Here is a 15565-nt window from a genome sequence, read left to right as displayed (position 1 = left end):
GTTGTGGTCTGGCTAGGGTCAAGTACAGTAGAATTTTACCCCTTTTGATCTGGTCATGATATTCCTTCAGCCTGGATTTTCATAAACTTGTTTAGCCCAATTTATGGTCAACCAAAAACCTTGAGGCCTTTCTCAAATTAATTGCTATGCTGAATATCTATGATTCTTGTCTGGAAACTATAGAGTCTATATTGTATGTATACCTTAGGTCATATCATGAAGAAAACTTTTTTTTTTTTAAACAAAATCATGTTGTGGGGTCATTTGACTTTTTCCTAAATGGAAAATACAACAACAAAAGAGCATATTGTATCTTCCATGTGGTTGAATTCTACTAATCTATTTTGCTTTGAATATCTTTAGTTTTCTACCTGGAGATATACACAGCCTAAGAAAAAGTAGACAGATAAACCAAAAGAACAATAAAAAACCCAAACCAAACTCACTGCTGTGGAGTCAATTCCAACTCATAGCCACCCTATAGGACAGAGGAGAACTGCCCCATAGAGTTTCCAAGGAGCAGGTGGTGGATTTGATCTGTCGACCTTTTGGTTAGCAGCTGAGCTCTTAACCACTGTACCACCATGGCTCCAAAAGGAACAACAACAACAACAAAAAAACCATTGCCATAGAGTTGGTTCCAACTCATAGCAACCCTATAGAAGAGAGTAGAACTGCCCTATAGAATTTCCAAGGAGTGGCTGGTAGATTTGAACTGCCAAAATTTTGGTTAGCAACCAGGCTTTTAACCACTGTGCCACCAGGGGTCCAAAAAGAATGGAGAGATGTAAATATGGCCAGGACCCTGCTGATGGTAACAACAATCCCACTCTTAGCTTGGTTTATAAGCCAAGAAAGATCTGAAGGCAGCAAAACAAAGAATGATTTAAGACCAGCAGAGACTCAGACTTCAGTTTGACCTTTTCTTTTTCTAGCAGAAACAATTGAAGGAAATACTGGTAGCTGCAGAAATGAATATTCCTTTTCCCCCATTTACTCTTCTGACCCACAACTTGGTTCATATTCTTCATTTTACAAGGATAGGCCAGTGGTCAGCTACACCTGCTTGGTGATAGAAGCTTGGTGGCTCCCAGGGTCTCTATTGGTGACCCCTCCAGCTATGTAATGGTTGGTTGTCATGGGAATGCCACTGACTCCTTGAGCTTTGCGGCTTGCAGGCTAGCTTTCGTGCCTCTGGTGAGATAGGCCTGTGGGTACCCAAGAACCCTGTTATCTGCTGGCGCACATGTGCTGAGGTTCCATTGCACAGTGCACGGGATGCCCCAAATAAGCAAACTAATCAGTGACTTACTGAACTGTTGCTTGCCCACATAAATGACTTAATACTTATTTTCAACCATAGCCTATTAGCATTAGTCAAAATGTTTCCAAATATGAACATCTTTTTATTATTATTATTATTATCCTGTTACTAAGCCTCTTTTATAAGTCAATTCATTCTTTCACATACCCATCACCTATTCCTATACCATAAGTAGGTATCTTAACACATATCTACATGTATAGTTATACGTACATAGTATATAGAGTCATATGCCAGATAACATCCGTTCAGGCAGTGTCTAACCGCATATACATCCGTGGTCCCATAGGTTATAATAGAGTTCAGAAATCCCCCTCACAGAACTGGATGAAGCAGATGTAACTGGATGTAGGGAATACAACATATTCCCCCACACAACACGAGTATCTCATGTCTCTTGTATACAAAGGGATTGGGCGGTGGGTTAGTCATCTAGTGCTGCTATAATAGAAATACCACAAGTGGGTGGCTTTAACAAAGAGAAATTTATTTCTTCACAGTTAAACAGGCTAAAAGTACAAATTCAGGATATCAGCTCCAGGGGAAGTCTTTCTCTCTCTGTCGGCCTTCTCATCAATCTTCCCCTGGACTAGAAGCTTCTCTGCGCAGGCATCCCGGGTCCAAAGGATGCTCTCTTCTCCCAGTACCTCTTTCTTGGCAGTATGAGGTCCCCCTTTCTCTTTGCTTGCTTCTCTCTTTTGTATTTCAAGAGACTGCCTCAAGACACAATCCAGTCTTATAGGTTGAGGCCTGCCTCACTAACACAACTGCCGCCCATCTTCCCTCATTAATATTACAGAGGTAGGATTTACAACAGATAGGAAAATCACACAATACCAGGAATCACGGCCCAGCCCAATTGATACACACATTTTTGGGGGGACATAATTCAATCCATGACATTCCACTCTTTGGTGCTCCCAAAAATCATATCCTTCTAACACGCAAAACATATTCACCCCATCATATTATAGCAAAAGTCTTAACTCCAAGCCCAAAATCCAGAAATTCCTCTTCATCCGTGAAATCTAGAATACAAGTTACCTGCTTCCAAAGGTATAGCAGCAGAACAGGCACAAGGTAGACATTTCCATTACAAATGGGAGAAACTGGAGGAAAAATAAGGATAACAGGCACTAAGCAAGTCATCAGAACTGATTACATTAGCCCTCAAGGCTTTGAAAATAATCATCTGTTCTCTGAGACAATTTACACAATGGCGGTGTCCTCCAGACTCTAGGTATTGGCCACACACTCCAGATTCTGAGTGGAGGCCCCTTGGCACTGGCACAGCTCCGCCTTCCAGGCCCACTGGTACAGCAGCTCTGCTCCCTTGGCTTTAGAAACACCAGAGGTCATGGCTTCACCCTTTGAAACCTCTGAGGTCATGGCCATACTTGGCTTCTTGTGTTCCTTGTCTCTTCAGCTTCTGTTTCTTGGTTTCTTGGCCTCTCAGCTCCTCAGGCCTCACGCATACATCTGCCCTGCTGGGGCAAGTATTCCAAAGCTCTGTGGCTCCACTGATAAGTACCTGGAGGCACCTCACTCCGCCAGGAAGTCTCCTGTGCACAGGCACTCAGCTCTCTCACTCTGTTGGTCAGCTCCAGCACTGTCTGTCTCATGCTGGTCTCCTGGCTCTGCTGCTGCTGCTTCTCTGCCACTGCGGATTCTCTGCAGCTGCTGGTTCTCTATCCATTCACAGTTTCAAAACCACTTCCACATTTTAGGCATCTGTTAGAGCAGCACCCCAGTCTCTAGATAGCAAATTCTCTGTTAGTCATCTAGTGTTGCGATAACAGAAATACCACATTAAAAATTGAATCCATGGCGGGCGGTTAGGCGTGTAATGATAGAATACATATATAACCTGTTTTAACACATATATCTTGGTAGTCATAATAAACGCCTATGTTACTGGCTTTTGTATGTACTATATTTTCTATCATTATTTTAATGTGAATTTTCCCTACTTTCAAATAAAAGTTTACCATATAACATTGTATGCTTTGCCTCATAGGCAGCAGCATCCAATCTCATGCATCTCGCGTCTCTTGGGTGTTGTAACATTGAAAAAAGAAAAACCCAATTTATGGCATTATCTCTGTTTAATTTTCATTGGAAAATATTACTGTGAAGTGCATCATGGCTCCCAAATGCAGCAAAACCAGTGCCAGTGATAGCAGCAGCCAGAGGCAAAGAAGAAGTATCGATTTGAAAGTGAAACAAATGTATCCCAGATAGCGTTGCTCAGTATACAATACAGCGTTAGTTTGCACAATGTCCAAATCATGTAACATCCTATTTCACAGAACGTATATGGTGGTCATTAAGTGACACATGACTGTGCTTACATCTTGTTCACCACTGTATCCTTAGCACTAAACACAGAGTGCATTCAATAAATATTTGTTGAATGATGTTCTATTTAAAGTATTCATTTTCCCCCTCCAGTCAATGAATATTGAGTGCCTACAAAAAAAAAAAAAATTTTTTTCTGTACTATGTGTCAGGCACTGGGGACAAAACTGAGTCAACACAATATGAAATAGTCTCCACTATCCATGGAGCATGCAGACAGGTTGCAGATGTTTGGTTACAACTGAGATAAATGTTATGAGGAAAGGCATATGAGGCTTTGATCACATTTGAAGGGGAATGGACCTGGTCTGAGATGGAGCTGAGTGACACCTGAAAGAGGAGTAGGATATCATGACACAGTTAGGGCAAGGTGTGTATGGTTGCACAGTGGGTCCACTTGGCATTCATGTGACTGGAGGATAGAGAGCTAGGCAGAGTGCTGTGCCAGATAGGCTGTAAGGAAAAGTTGTTTTATAACTGAGTCTTGTTTCTGTCATCCATTTTGATTCCAATGTTCCCGTTGTGTTACATATGCTTTTTGGTTATCCAGGTGGCTCTCTGAAGCAAAGAAGCACCTTTCCTAAGTCTTTCTCGATAGTTCGTTTTCTTTGTCCGGAAAGAATATGACACTTACTGCAATGGCAACACTAATCATTCTTTGTACATGCCTTTCTTAATTGTTTGGAACATTATATGGTTTACCCACACTCAGCTTCACAACAGTTTTAAAAAATAGAAATAATAGCAAATATTAACTTAGCTACGGTGTTGTATTGTTTATATGCCCAAACAGAAACCTACATAATTATCTCTCCAGGTTGGAGAACCATGGGTCACAAATCATATATTCTACATCATTTGCTGTGTCTATTTATAGCTATATGAAACACAGTGATGATTTCTATTCATTCTTTGAAAAAGTAGTTCATGCATATGGCAAAAAATCCAAGGAGTATGAAAAGGCATCCAGTAGAGTCTCTATCCCACTTCTGGGACAGTTCCTCAACTCCTACCCTCTCCCCCGACCCCACAGTCAGCGAGGTGAGGTTCCTAGTGTATCCCAGCAGAGAGATTCTATTCACATGTAAATGTATACATGTATATGCTACTCCCCTTTTCTGACATAAATGTTAGAATAATACTCTTTTTTTTTTTTTTTTTTGGAACACAAAAAGATTTTATTTAGCATGTGTTCAAAGAGGCAAAACTAGGAAGTAGACAAGCGTGCTACCAGAGCCATGTCTGTTCAAGTCAGACGAACGTTACAGAATCATCATTACACATTATTAACATTACAAAATGGGCAGAACAATTGAAAGGTTCATCTTTTCATAGATTGGCTAGAAACTGCTAGGTCTTTGGGATTCTACATTTTGAATTGTCTTTCTTAATAATCATCGGTACAGGTTTCAGTAATGATAGCCTGGAGGTCTTCATTGGTCCAACAAATGCTAATAGAAAAAGATAAGAGTGGAAAATATGGGCATCTTTAAAGCTCTACATGATTACTTTATGTGAAAGGTTCCCTAAAAGACGTTTTCTAAGATTGTCCTGCCTATTGTCTTTATATTTCAGGGCCCAGTGGATATGTCCTTGTGAGTTCTTGTGAGTCTAGCTCCATACTTACTATTCTGCAGTGGCTTTTAGTGTGCTTTCAGTGACAACACAAATATGCTGTCTTATCTGGCCAAAACAATCTGACAGCAGAGTTCTTCTAATTCTTTTATTATTTTACTCCACATTTTATGGTTGTCTTTCCCATGCCTAATTTGACAGTTTTTTTTTCTTACCTTTTCCAGTCTTTATTGTTATATGATTATCAAAAAGTACTTTATTCACTATAGAAATACTCGAAATCTACAGAAATATACTCCTTAGAAAAAGCAGAGCCCTGTAATCACAAATCTCCAAGATAATCATTGTTCATGGTTTGATGTCTGTCTCCTAGATTTGCTTTTGTACTGATGTAACTTGAATATGCACCTATATACGCAGTCATTTATAGAAAAAGGTCCAGGATAACTGTTATTTTAAAACACTCACCCAGTGCTTCTCAACAAGGGGTGTTTATAAATGTGTGTTTTGGGAACATTCTTAGGCTTTTCTCTGCTGCTGACAGCCTATGGTGTGAAAAAATAAAAAGAAAAAATGGTGTGAGGGGCCTTTTAAAAGAGTTTCTGGAATGCAGAATAATTTCCAGATTGGATCTCCACTGGGAAATTTCATTCTTCTCTTCATAAACCCTTAGACTTTGATCCTATATCCTTATATCTTTCAAACATCCCTTTGGCTGCAAACACTTGAGGTTTTATTGTTAACCTTTGTTCAAATTGTTCCCTCTGCCTGTAATGCTCTTCTTACCTTCTTTGTCAGCCCTTCTAACCCAGGTGTCCCTACTCCGTCCCCCGCCCCCCTCAGGTTTACTTAAGGGCCTCTCCTTTGTGCTCCCATGGCACTTTGTGCACGTAAATTATTTGCTTTTATGTCTGTCTCCCCACTCGACTCTAAGTTCCTTGAAGCTGAGAAGGATTTCTTCTTCGTGTTTATTCCTCTCAAGTCTGGCATAGTGCATGGTGCATAGTGGTATCTCAGTAAATGTTTATTGATCTATATTTATCTTCATGTGATTTAGAGGTGCTCTCAGGAGCATTCAGCTATATTATGGATGGCTAAAATTAAAGAGGAGTCCCTGGGTGGTGCGGGCGGTTAAGTCCTTGACTACTAGCTGAAAGGTTGGTAGTTCAAATCCTTCTGGAGGAGTCTTTGGAAGACAGGCCTGGTGACCTCTTTTCAAAAAGTCACAGCCTTGAAAACCCGGTGGATCAGTCCTACTCTGCACACGTAGGGTCGCCATGAGTCTGAATTGACTCCGTAGCAACTAACAACAAAATTAGAGAAGTAGGACATCATAACTAATCTACACTCTGTTAAGAGTTACAGAATAACTCACAATTTATCTATATCTTGAATACCGTCCATCTGAAATAAAGAGTACGAGCTTTATTGTAAGATAGTCACCAATCAACTTAAACTTCTAATTCTGTGAATTGCAGTCGTATAAGAAATTAGAATCTCATAAGCACTTTTTCTCCTACTGTTGTATTTTGCCCAAATACAGAATTGAGAATAGTGATTGGGCTTTTTCCATGGTATAGTGTTTTCTGCTGAATCATTGACTTCTTACTAATTGTGTTTCACCTGTTCATTGTTTCTTGCCTACTTTTATACTTACTGACTCTCTGTTGCACAATAGGAAAGCAATATGTTGCTTCTGAGCCTTTTCATTAGGTGTTCAATAAGCATCTTTTTCTCACCAAGAGGCATTTTTCAGACTATTCTATATTTCCAGACCTCAGGGCCCAAGAGAATTCTTGAACCCTGAACATGTGCTCTCTATTCAGCTTAAGTAAGAATTTCATTATCCAGAAAATGATCTAGTAAAACATGTTATAAATTCCTTTTTATTACCAAATCCTAATTTCATGAGAGTGAATAATATGGCAGTTTAAATATCCCATTCAGATATTGAAGAGATTCTTAGGTTGCTGAAACACTTTTCAGTGACTATTCATAAATGTCTACTTCTTTGCCTTTTCGTAAATGAAAATGCCACCTTCCTTTCTGGTCACAGTTTTACCCATACTGCTTTCCTGAAGCCACTGACTTCCCAAGAATGGTTGGCGAGGATAGAATAGTAGTGCTTCTCTCTTTTGTGGAATTCTGGGATATAAGTTTTGTCAGAAAACAAAGGGGTACTTGGATACTTTTCTTTAAAATAATAATAAGGCTATCGTTTATTTTGGTTGAGTCACTGTGTTGTAATTATCACAGATCTGCAAAGTAGATATTGTTATCCCTATTTGATATATGAGGCTCAGACAAATGACGTTAACTTGCCCTGGATACTACTTCTTTCACTTTTTTTCTTTGCAGGAGCTGTTGGTCCTAAAGGACTATCAGTTGTGAGATTAGAAATGTGGGAAAGAAGTGAAGGTGGTATCAAGATCACAGTCACTTGGCTTGTTGGTGGCAATCTGATACCTTGTTGTTGTTATTAGCTAGAGTCGAGTTGGTCCCCAAATTATGATGACCCCATGCACAGTGGAACGAAACACTGCATTGGACCATTGTGATCCACAAGGTTTTCATTGGCTGATTTTTCAGAAGTAGCTCATCAAGCTTTTCTTCCTGGTCTGTCTTAGTCTGGAAGCTCCACTGAAACCTGTTCAGCATCATAGCAACACCCAAACCTCTACTGACAAACTGGTGGTGGCTGTACATAAGGTGCATTGGCTGAGAACCAAACCTGGGTCTCCTGTATGGAAGGCAAGAATTCTACCACTGAACCACCAATACCTCAATCTGAGACCTAAAAAAAAAAAAAAATTACAGACTCCAGCAACTGAATTCCACATGGATAGAGTTTTGGAGGTGTAGTACAATCTACTTCTTAAACTGCGCTAATTGGGTTACTTTATGCCAGGAGCTTTAGTCTTTGGCCTGAACTGAATAATGGTTGTCCTGGTAACTCCGATTCAGAGATGGCCTTAAAAGAAACGTTCAGATAGACCATGAGAAGGCAAGAAAGATGGACTACTGAATTTGTGTTATGATGGAATTATAGGGAAGTATTACTGGGAGATGAGCTAGACCAGTTGTTCTGCACCCTGGCTCAGTATCAGAATAACCTGATATCAATGCTGATGTCAGATGGATCTTGGCTGAAAGAGAATACTAGAAGGATGTTTACCTGTGTTGATTGACTATGCATAGGCATTCAACTGTGTGAATCATAACAAATTATAGATAATATTGCAAAGAATGGGAATTCCAGATGCTTAATTGTGCCCATGCAGAACCTGTACATAGATCAAGAGGGAGTTGTTCGAACAGAACAAGGGGAATACCATGTGTTTTAAAATCAGAAAAGGCATGCATCAGGGTTGTATCCTTTCACCATACTTTCTCAATCTGTATGCTGAGCAACTGATCTGAGGAGCTGGACTGTATGAAGAACATGGCCTCAGGACTGGAGGAAGACACATGAACAACTTGCCATATGCAGATGACACAACCTTGCTTGCTGAAAGAGGACTTGAAGCACTTACTGATGACAATCAAAGACTACAGCCTTCAGTATGGATTACACCTCAACATAAAACAAAAATCCTCACAACTGGACCAATAAGCAACATCATGATAAATGGAGAAAATATTGACATTGTCAAGGATCTCATTTTACTTGGATCTTCAATTAAAACCCATGGAAGCAGCAGTCTAGAAATCAAACATTTTGCATTGGGCAAATCTGCTGCAAAAGTCCTCTTTAAAGCATTAAAAAGCAGAAATGTCACTTTGAGAACTGAGGTGCACCTGACCCAAACCATCATATTTTCAATCACCTCATAAGCATGCAAAAGCTGGACAATGAATAAGGAAGACTGAAGAAAAATTGATGCCTTTGAATTATGGTGTTGGTGAAGAATATTGAATATACCATGGACTGCCAGACCCAAAACCAAACCCACTCCCATCTAGTCGATTCCAATTCATAGTGACCCTATAGGACAGAGCAGAACTGCCCCAGAGTGTTTCCAAGGAGCATCTGGTGGATTCAAACTGCTGACCTTTTGGTTAGCAACCGAGCTCTTAACCACTGTATCACCAGGGCTCCACGGCCTGCCAGAAGAATAAACAAATCTCTCTTGGAAGAAGTACAGCCAGAATGCTTCTTGGAAGCAAAGGTGGCGAGACTTCCTGTCACATACTTTGGACATGTTATTAGGAAGGACAAGTCTGTGAAGAAAGACATCATGCTTGGTGAAGTAGAGGGTCAGCAAAAAAGAGGAAGACCCCCAGTGAGATGGATTGACACAGCCACCAACAATGGGCGCAAATATAGCAACAACTGTGAGGACGGCACAAGACCAGGCAGCATTTAGTTCTGCTGTACGTAGGGTTGCTATGAATTGGAACTGACTCAACAGCACCTAACAGCAACAGCTCTCAAGCTACAACAGCAGAGCTTAGTAGTTGCAATGGAGATGGTGTGGCCATGTGGCTGCAAAGCCTAAACTATTTACTGCGTGACCCTTTGCACAAAACTGAACTAGAACTTAAAAAGGAGACATAAGTTGTGGTTTTGCATTTTGTTTTTTTGTTTCTTTGTTTTTTTTCCCCTAGCAAAGGAAGGAAACCCTGGTGGTGCAGTGGTTAAGTGCTACAGCTGCTAAGCAAAAGGTCAAGAGTTCAAATCCGCCAGGCGCTCCTTGGAAACTCTACGGGCGACTCGACGGCAGTGGGTTTGGTTTTTGGTTTGGTAGCAAAGGAAGGTTGATGAATCTGTAGTAACTTTTCTTAACAAATCTTTTATCAACAAGGATTGAACTCGTGTACTTTTTTTTCTTAAAACCCATACGTACAAAGAGCATAATGTCCACAGTATAAGATGACCAAGCCTTTTTTTTTTTTAGATACTTTACTGAGGATCTCCTGAATCGCTCTTAGTATCTATTTTCCAGCCCAGCCCCACCCCCTCAGCCCATTTTTTGTCTTTTCCTCATTCCTCTGTTCATGTTTTCAATTTATGCCAGCTGGGTGCCTCTGAGCATTTCCTTTCCTTGGCTTAATGTTGGAAAAAAGAAAACAGTGTTTATAGGAAAGGTTTTAATATAAAAGATAGCTGGGAAAGATTAGGAAAATATCACTGATTGTCATATTGGTTTATTTCTTTCAGCCTCTAGTTTTCATCCACTTGAGTTCCGAAAACAAGAAAAGCGCTAAGGTTAGGGAGATTAACAGAAAATGGAAAACAGCTGGGAGAGAGAACTCGCTCCCATGGGGTTGTGTTTTGTGTGGAGAAGCAGCCACCATTTGCTTCCAAACCAGCCTGTCTAGTTCAGAATGAATGCCACACTTTAAGCCTCTGTTTATTTTGTTCTGACTTATATATTTTTATAAGCATATGATAACTTCAATCATGGATTTAAAAAAAATACTGAACATGTTTCAGTTGAACTCATTGGAAAAAAATATTTTATTTCCAAATAGTTTATTATTCATCATTGGATGATAGTTTTCAATGACGTTGAGAACCTCCTCGTGATGCTGCTTGGTGTCTTAGATATTGCAAGAGAGGCCAGATTGATGTTTTCATGTTCTGTCCTTCCCCTATCATAGTGAAGTAGCTGCAGTCCCAGGTGTATTTATCCTATGAAAAAAAAAAAAAAAAACCAAACCCAGTGCTGTCGAGTCGATTCATAGCCACCTGGAAAGAAGCCAGCAATGTCATTACAGCTGGCAGTGTGCCCAGACTACCTTAAAAAAGCATCGTTTCTGCCGCTTATTAAGTTTCAGGAAGGGTGATGTTTGCTTTTACACTAACAAGCATTTTGAAGAGGCTGAAGGAAGATATGTTAGAAGCAACGCTCTTATTCCTGAGAGTTCATCGTTAAATTTAATTGTCCTTTACTTCACCACTCTTAAGTCTGGAACATTGTCTGCTGGAGGATGAATGGTTTTGGGAGAAAAAAAGTAGGTAATACTTGCATCTTTTGTATCTCATACTGGGGCCTCAATTTATTTTCCTTTGCTTTTTTAGGGTTCTGTACATTGGCCTGGCCTGCAATACAGCTCGCTATATATATATTTCCTACCTGGAAAATGCCTGGACTGTTCTCCCCATGGAAGTTCTTCAAGGTATGTTAACAGCTGGAATGGAAATAATTTCTCTACCTGAGTTACGACTGTGTCCTTCGGTATCTGATTTTACAAAGGAAGGGCGGACCTACTGTTTTAAATGGTTTTGAAGTGGTTGTTAAGGAAGAGGTGATGTCATGGAGGCTGGTTCTTCAGTGACCCTGAGTTACCCCATTCTGTGTTTGTTGACGTAAACGAAGCTGAGTTTGACCCACACCCTTTTGATTAAACTCCTATGACAGTTGTTAGGTATACAGATGTTAGGCATAAAGATTCAAAGGTGGTTTTTATATATAAAAGGATTTATCTTTTAAAGATTTTGGTGTTTTTGTTTTTGTAGGTTAACTATGTTGTTGTTAGGTGCCATTGAGTTGGTTTAACTCATAGCACCCCTATAGGACAGAGTACAACTGCCCCAGAGGGTTTCCAAGGAGCAGCTCATGGATTTGAACTGCTGACCTTTTGGTTAGCAGCCCAGCTTTTAACCATTATACCACCAGGACTCTAGGTTAACTATAGCATTGGAAAAATATTGTTCTCATAATTTTTTTTCTTTTAATATTTATTCTACACAACTAAGCACCTAACATAGTGTTCAATACTATTGATAATTTTTTAAAATTTTTATTGTGCTTTAAGTGAGAGTTTACAAATCAAGTCAGTCTTTCTTACACAAATTTATAAGCACCTTGCTATATACTCCTAAATGCTCTCCCCACAATGAGACAGCACACTCCTTGCTCCACTCTCTCTTTTCATGTCCATTCCGCCAGCTTCTGACCCCCTCTGCCCTCTCATCTCCCCTCCAGACAGGAGATGAAAATGTAGTCTCATATGTCTGTCTACTTGATCCAAGAAACTCATTTTTCACCAGTATCATTTTCTATCCCACTGTCCAATCCAATCTCTGTCTGAAGAGTTGGCTTTGGGAATGGTTCCTGTCTTGGGCTAACAGAAGGTCTGGGGACCATGACCACTGGAATCCTTCTAGTCTCAGTCAGATCATTAAGTCTGGTCTTTTTACTAGAATTTGGGGTCTGCATCCCACTGCTTTCCTGCTCCTTCAGGGGTTATCTGTTGTGTTCCCTGTCAGGGCAGTGATCGGTTGTAGCCGGGCACCATCTAGTTCTTCTGGTCTCAGGCTGATGTAGTCTGTAGTTTATGTGGCCCTTTCTGTCTCTTCGGCTCATAAATATCTTGCGTCTTTGGTGTGGAAACCCTGGTGATGTAGTGGTTAAGTGCTATGGCTGCTAGCCAAAAGGTCAGCAGTTCGAATCCACAGGCGCTCCTTGGAAACTCTATGGGGCAGTTCTACCCTGTCCTATAGGGTCGCTATGAGTCGGAATCGACTCAGCAGTAGTGGGTTTGATTTGGGTTTTGGTCTTTGGTGTCCTTCATTCTCCTTTATTCCAGGTGGGTTGAGACCAATTGTTGAATCTTAGATGTCTGCTTGCTAGTGTTTGAAACCCCAGACACCACTCTCCAAAGTGGGATGCAGAATGTTTTCCTAACAGATTTTATTATGCCAACTGGCTTAGATGTCCCCTGAAACCATGGTCCCCAAACCCCCGCCCCTGCTACACTGGCCATCGAAGCATTCAGTCTATTCAGGAAACTTCTTAGCTTTTCATTTATTCCAGTTGTGCTGACCTGTCCTATATTGTGTGTTGTCTTTCCCTTCTCCTAAAGTAGTTCTTATCTACCATATAATTAGTGAATATCCCTCTCCCTACCTCCCTCCCCGCTCTCGTAACCATCAAAGAATATTTTCTTCTCTGTTTAAACTATTTCTCGAGTTCGTATAATAGTGGTCACATACAATATTTGTCCTTTTGCATCTGACTAATTTCACTCAGCATAATGCCTTCCAGATTCCTCCATGTTATGAGTTGTTTCACAAATTCATCACTCTTCTTTTTCGATGTGTAGTATTCCATTGTGTGAACATACCATAATTTATTTATCCATTCATCTCTTGATGGGCACCTTGGTTGCTTCCATCTTTTTGCTGTTGTAAACAGTGCTTCAGTGAACATGGGTGTGCATATATCTGTTTGTGTAAAAAAAAAAAAAGGGCTCTTATTTCTCTGGGATATATTCAAAGGAGTGGGATTGCTGGATCGTATGGTAGTTCTATTTCTAGCTTTTTAAGGAAGTGTCAAATCAATTTCCAAAGTGGTTGTACCGTTTTACATTCCTACCAGCAGTGTATAAGTGTCCCAGTCTCTTCACAGCCTCTCCAACATTAATTATTTTGTGTTTTTTGGATTAATGCCAACCTTGTTGGAGTGACATGGAATCTCATTGCAGTTTTGATCTGCATTTCTCCAGTGGCTAATGATCGTGAGCATTTCCTCATGTATCTGTTAGCTACCTGAATGTCTTCTTTAGTGAAGTGCCTGTTCATATGTTTTGCCCATTTTTTAATTGTGTTATTTGTCTTTTGGTAATTGAGTTTTTGAAGTATTATGTAGATTTTAGAGATCAGGCGCTGATCGGAAATGTCACAGCTAAACTTTTTCCCATCTGTAGGTAATCTTTTTACTCTTTTGGTGAAGTCTGTGGACAAGCATAGGTGTTTCATTTTTAGGAGCTCCCAGTTATCTAGTTTCTCTTTTGCATTGTCAGTAATGTTTTGTATACTGTTTATGCCATGTATTAGGTCTCCTAATGTTGTCCCAATTTTTTCTTCCATGATCTTTATCATTTTAGATTTTATATTCAGGTCTTTGATCCATTTTGAGTTCGTTTTTGTGCATGGTGTGAGGTATGGGTCTTTTTTCATTTTTTTGCAGATGGATATCCAGTTATGCCAGCACCATTTGTTAAAAAGACTATCTTTTCCCATTTAACTGATTTTGGGCCTTTGTCAAATATCAGATGCTCATATGTGGATGGATTTATGTCTGGATTCTCAATTCTGTTCCATTGGTCTATGTATCTCTTGTTATATCAGCACCAGGCAGTTTTGACTACTGTGGCTGTATAATAGGTTCCAAAATCAGGTAGAATGAGGCTTCCCACTTTGTTCATTTTCAGTAATGTTATACTTATCTGGTGCCTTTTTCCCTTCCATGGGAAGCTGGTGATTTGTTTTTCCGTCTTGTTAAAATATGTCATTGGAATTTGGATTGGAATTGCATTGTATCTATAGATCCCTTTGGAAGAATAGACGTTTTTACAATGTTAAGCCTTCCTATCCATGAGCAAGGTATGTTTTTCCACTTATGTAGGTCTCTTTTGGTTTCTTGCAGTAGTGTTTTGTAGTTTTCTTTGTATAAGCCTTTTACATCTCTCGTAAGATTTATTCCTAAGTGTTTTATCTTCTTGGTGGCTACTGTAAATGGTATTGATTTGGTGATTTCCTCTTCAATGTTCTTTTTGTTGGTGTAGAGGAATGCAACTGATTTTTGCATGTTTATCTTGTATCCTGATACTCTGCTGAACCGTTCTATTGGTTCCAGTAGTTTTCTTGAGGATTCCTTAGGGTTTTCTGTATACAAGATCATGTCATTGGCAAATAGAGATACTTTTACTTCTTCTTTGCCAATCTGGATGCCCTTTATTTCTTTATCTAGCCTAATTGCTCTGGCTAGAACCTCCAGCACAATGTTGAATAAGAGTGGTGATAAAGGGCATCCTTGTCTGGTTCCCGATCTCAAGGGGAATGCTTTCAGTCTCTGTCCATTTAGGATGATGTTGGCTATTGGCTTTGTATAAATACCTTTATTATGTTGAGAAATTTTTCTTCTATTCCTCTTTTGTTGACAGTTTTTATCATGAATGGGTGTTGAACTTTGTCAAATGCCTTTTCTGCATCAATTGCTAAAATCATGTGATTCTTGTCTTTTGTTTAATTTGTATGATGGATTACATTAATTGTTTTTCTAATGTTGAACCATCCCTGCATACCTGGTATGAATCCCACTTGGTCATGGTGAAATTATTTTTTTGATATGTTGTTGAATTCTGTTGGTAGAATTTTGTTGAGGATTTTTGCATCTAAGTTCATGAGGGATATAGGTCTATAATATTCTTTTTTGTGTGGAGTCTTTACCTGTTTTTGGTATCAGGGATATGATGGCTTCATAGAAGGAGTTTGGGAGTATTCCGTCCTTTTTTAAGCTTTGAAATACCTTTAGTAGTAATGGTGTTAACTCTTCTCTGAAAGTTTGGTAGAACTCC

General features: G+C 39.7%; 1 protein-coding gene across 2 annotated transcripts in view; it reads left to right on the top strand.

Moving 5' to 3' along the window:
* Window positions 1-15565, top strand: part of MFSD6 (major facilitator superfamily domain containing 6) — a 91719-nt gene that overhangs the window by 48136 nt on the left and 28018 nt on the right. Inside the window, exons 1-2 of one of the 2 annotated variants that reach the window (XM_064286890.1) lie at window positions 10819-11215; window positions 11283-11380. In XM_064286890.1, coding sequence (XP_064142960.1) covers window positions 11196-11215; window positions 11283-11380 — 118 coding nt within the window. In that variant the 5' untranslated portion in view covers window positions 10819-11195. Of the gene's footprint in view, window positions 1-10818; window positions 11216-11282; window positions 11381-15565 lie in introns of those variants that run through there. The other variant, XM_003405956.4, reaches the window with a different exon arrangement.

Source organism: Loxodonta africana, chromosome 6 (genome assembly GCF_030014295.1).
Source record: "Loxodonta africana isolate mLoxAfr1 chromosome 6, mLoxAfr1.hap2, whole genome shotgun sequence".
NCBI lineage: Eukaryota > Metazoa > Chordata > Mammalia > Proboscidea > Elephantidae > Loxodonta > Loxodonta africana.
Note: the sequence above shows the minus strand (reverse complement) of the source record. Positions and strands in the feature narration are given on the sequence as shown.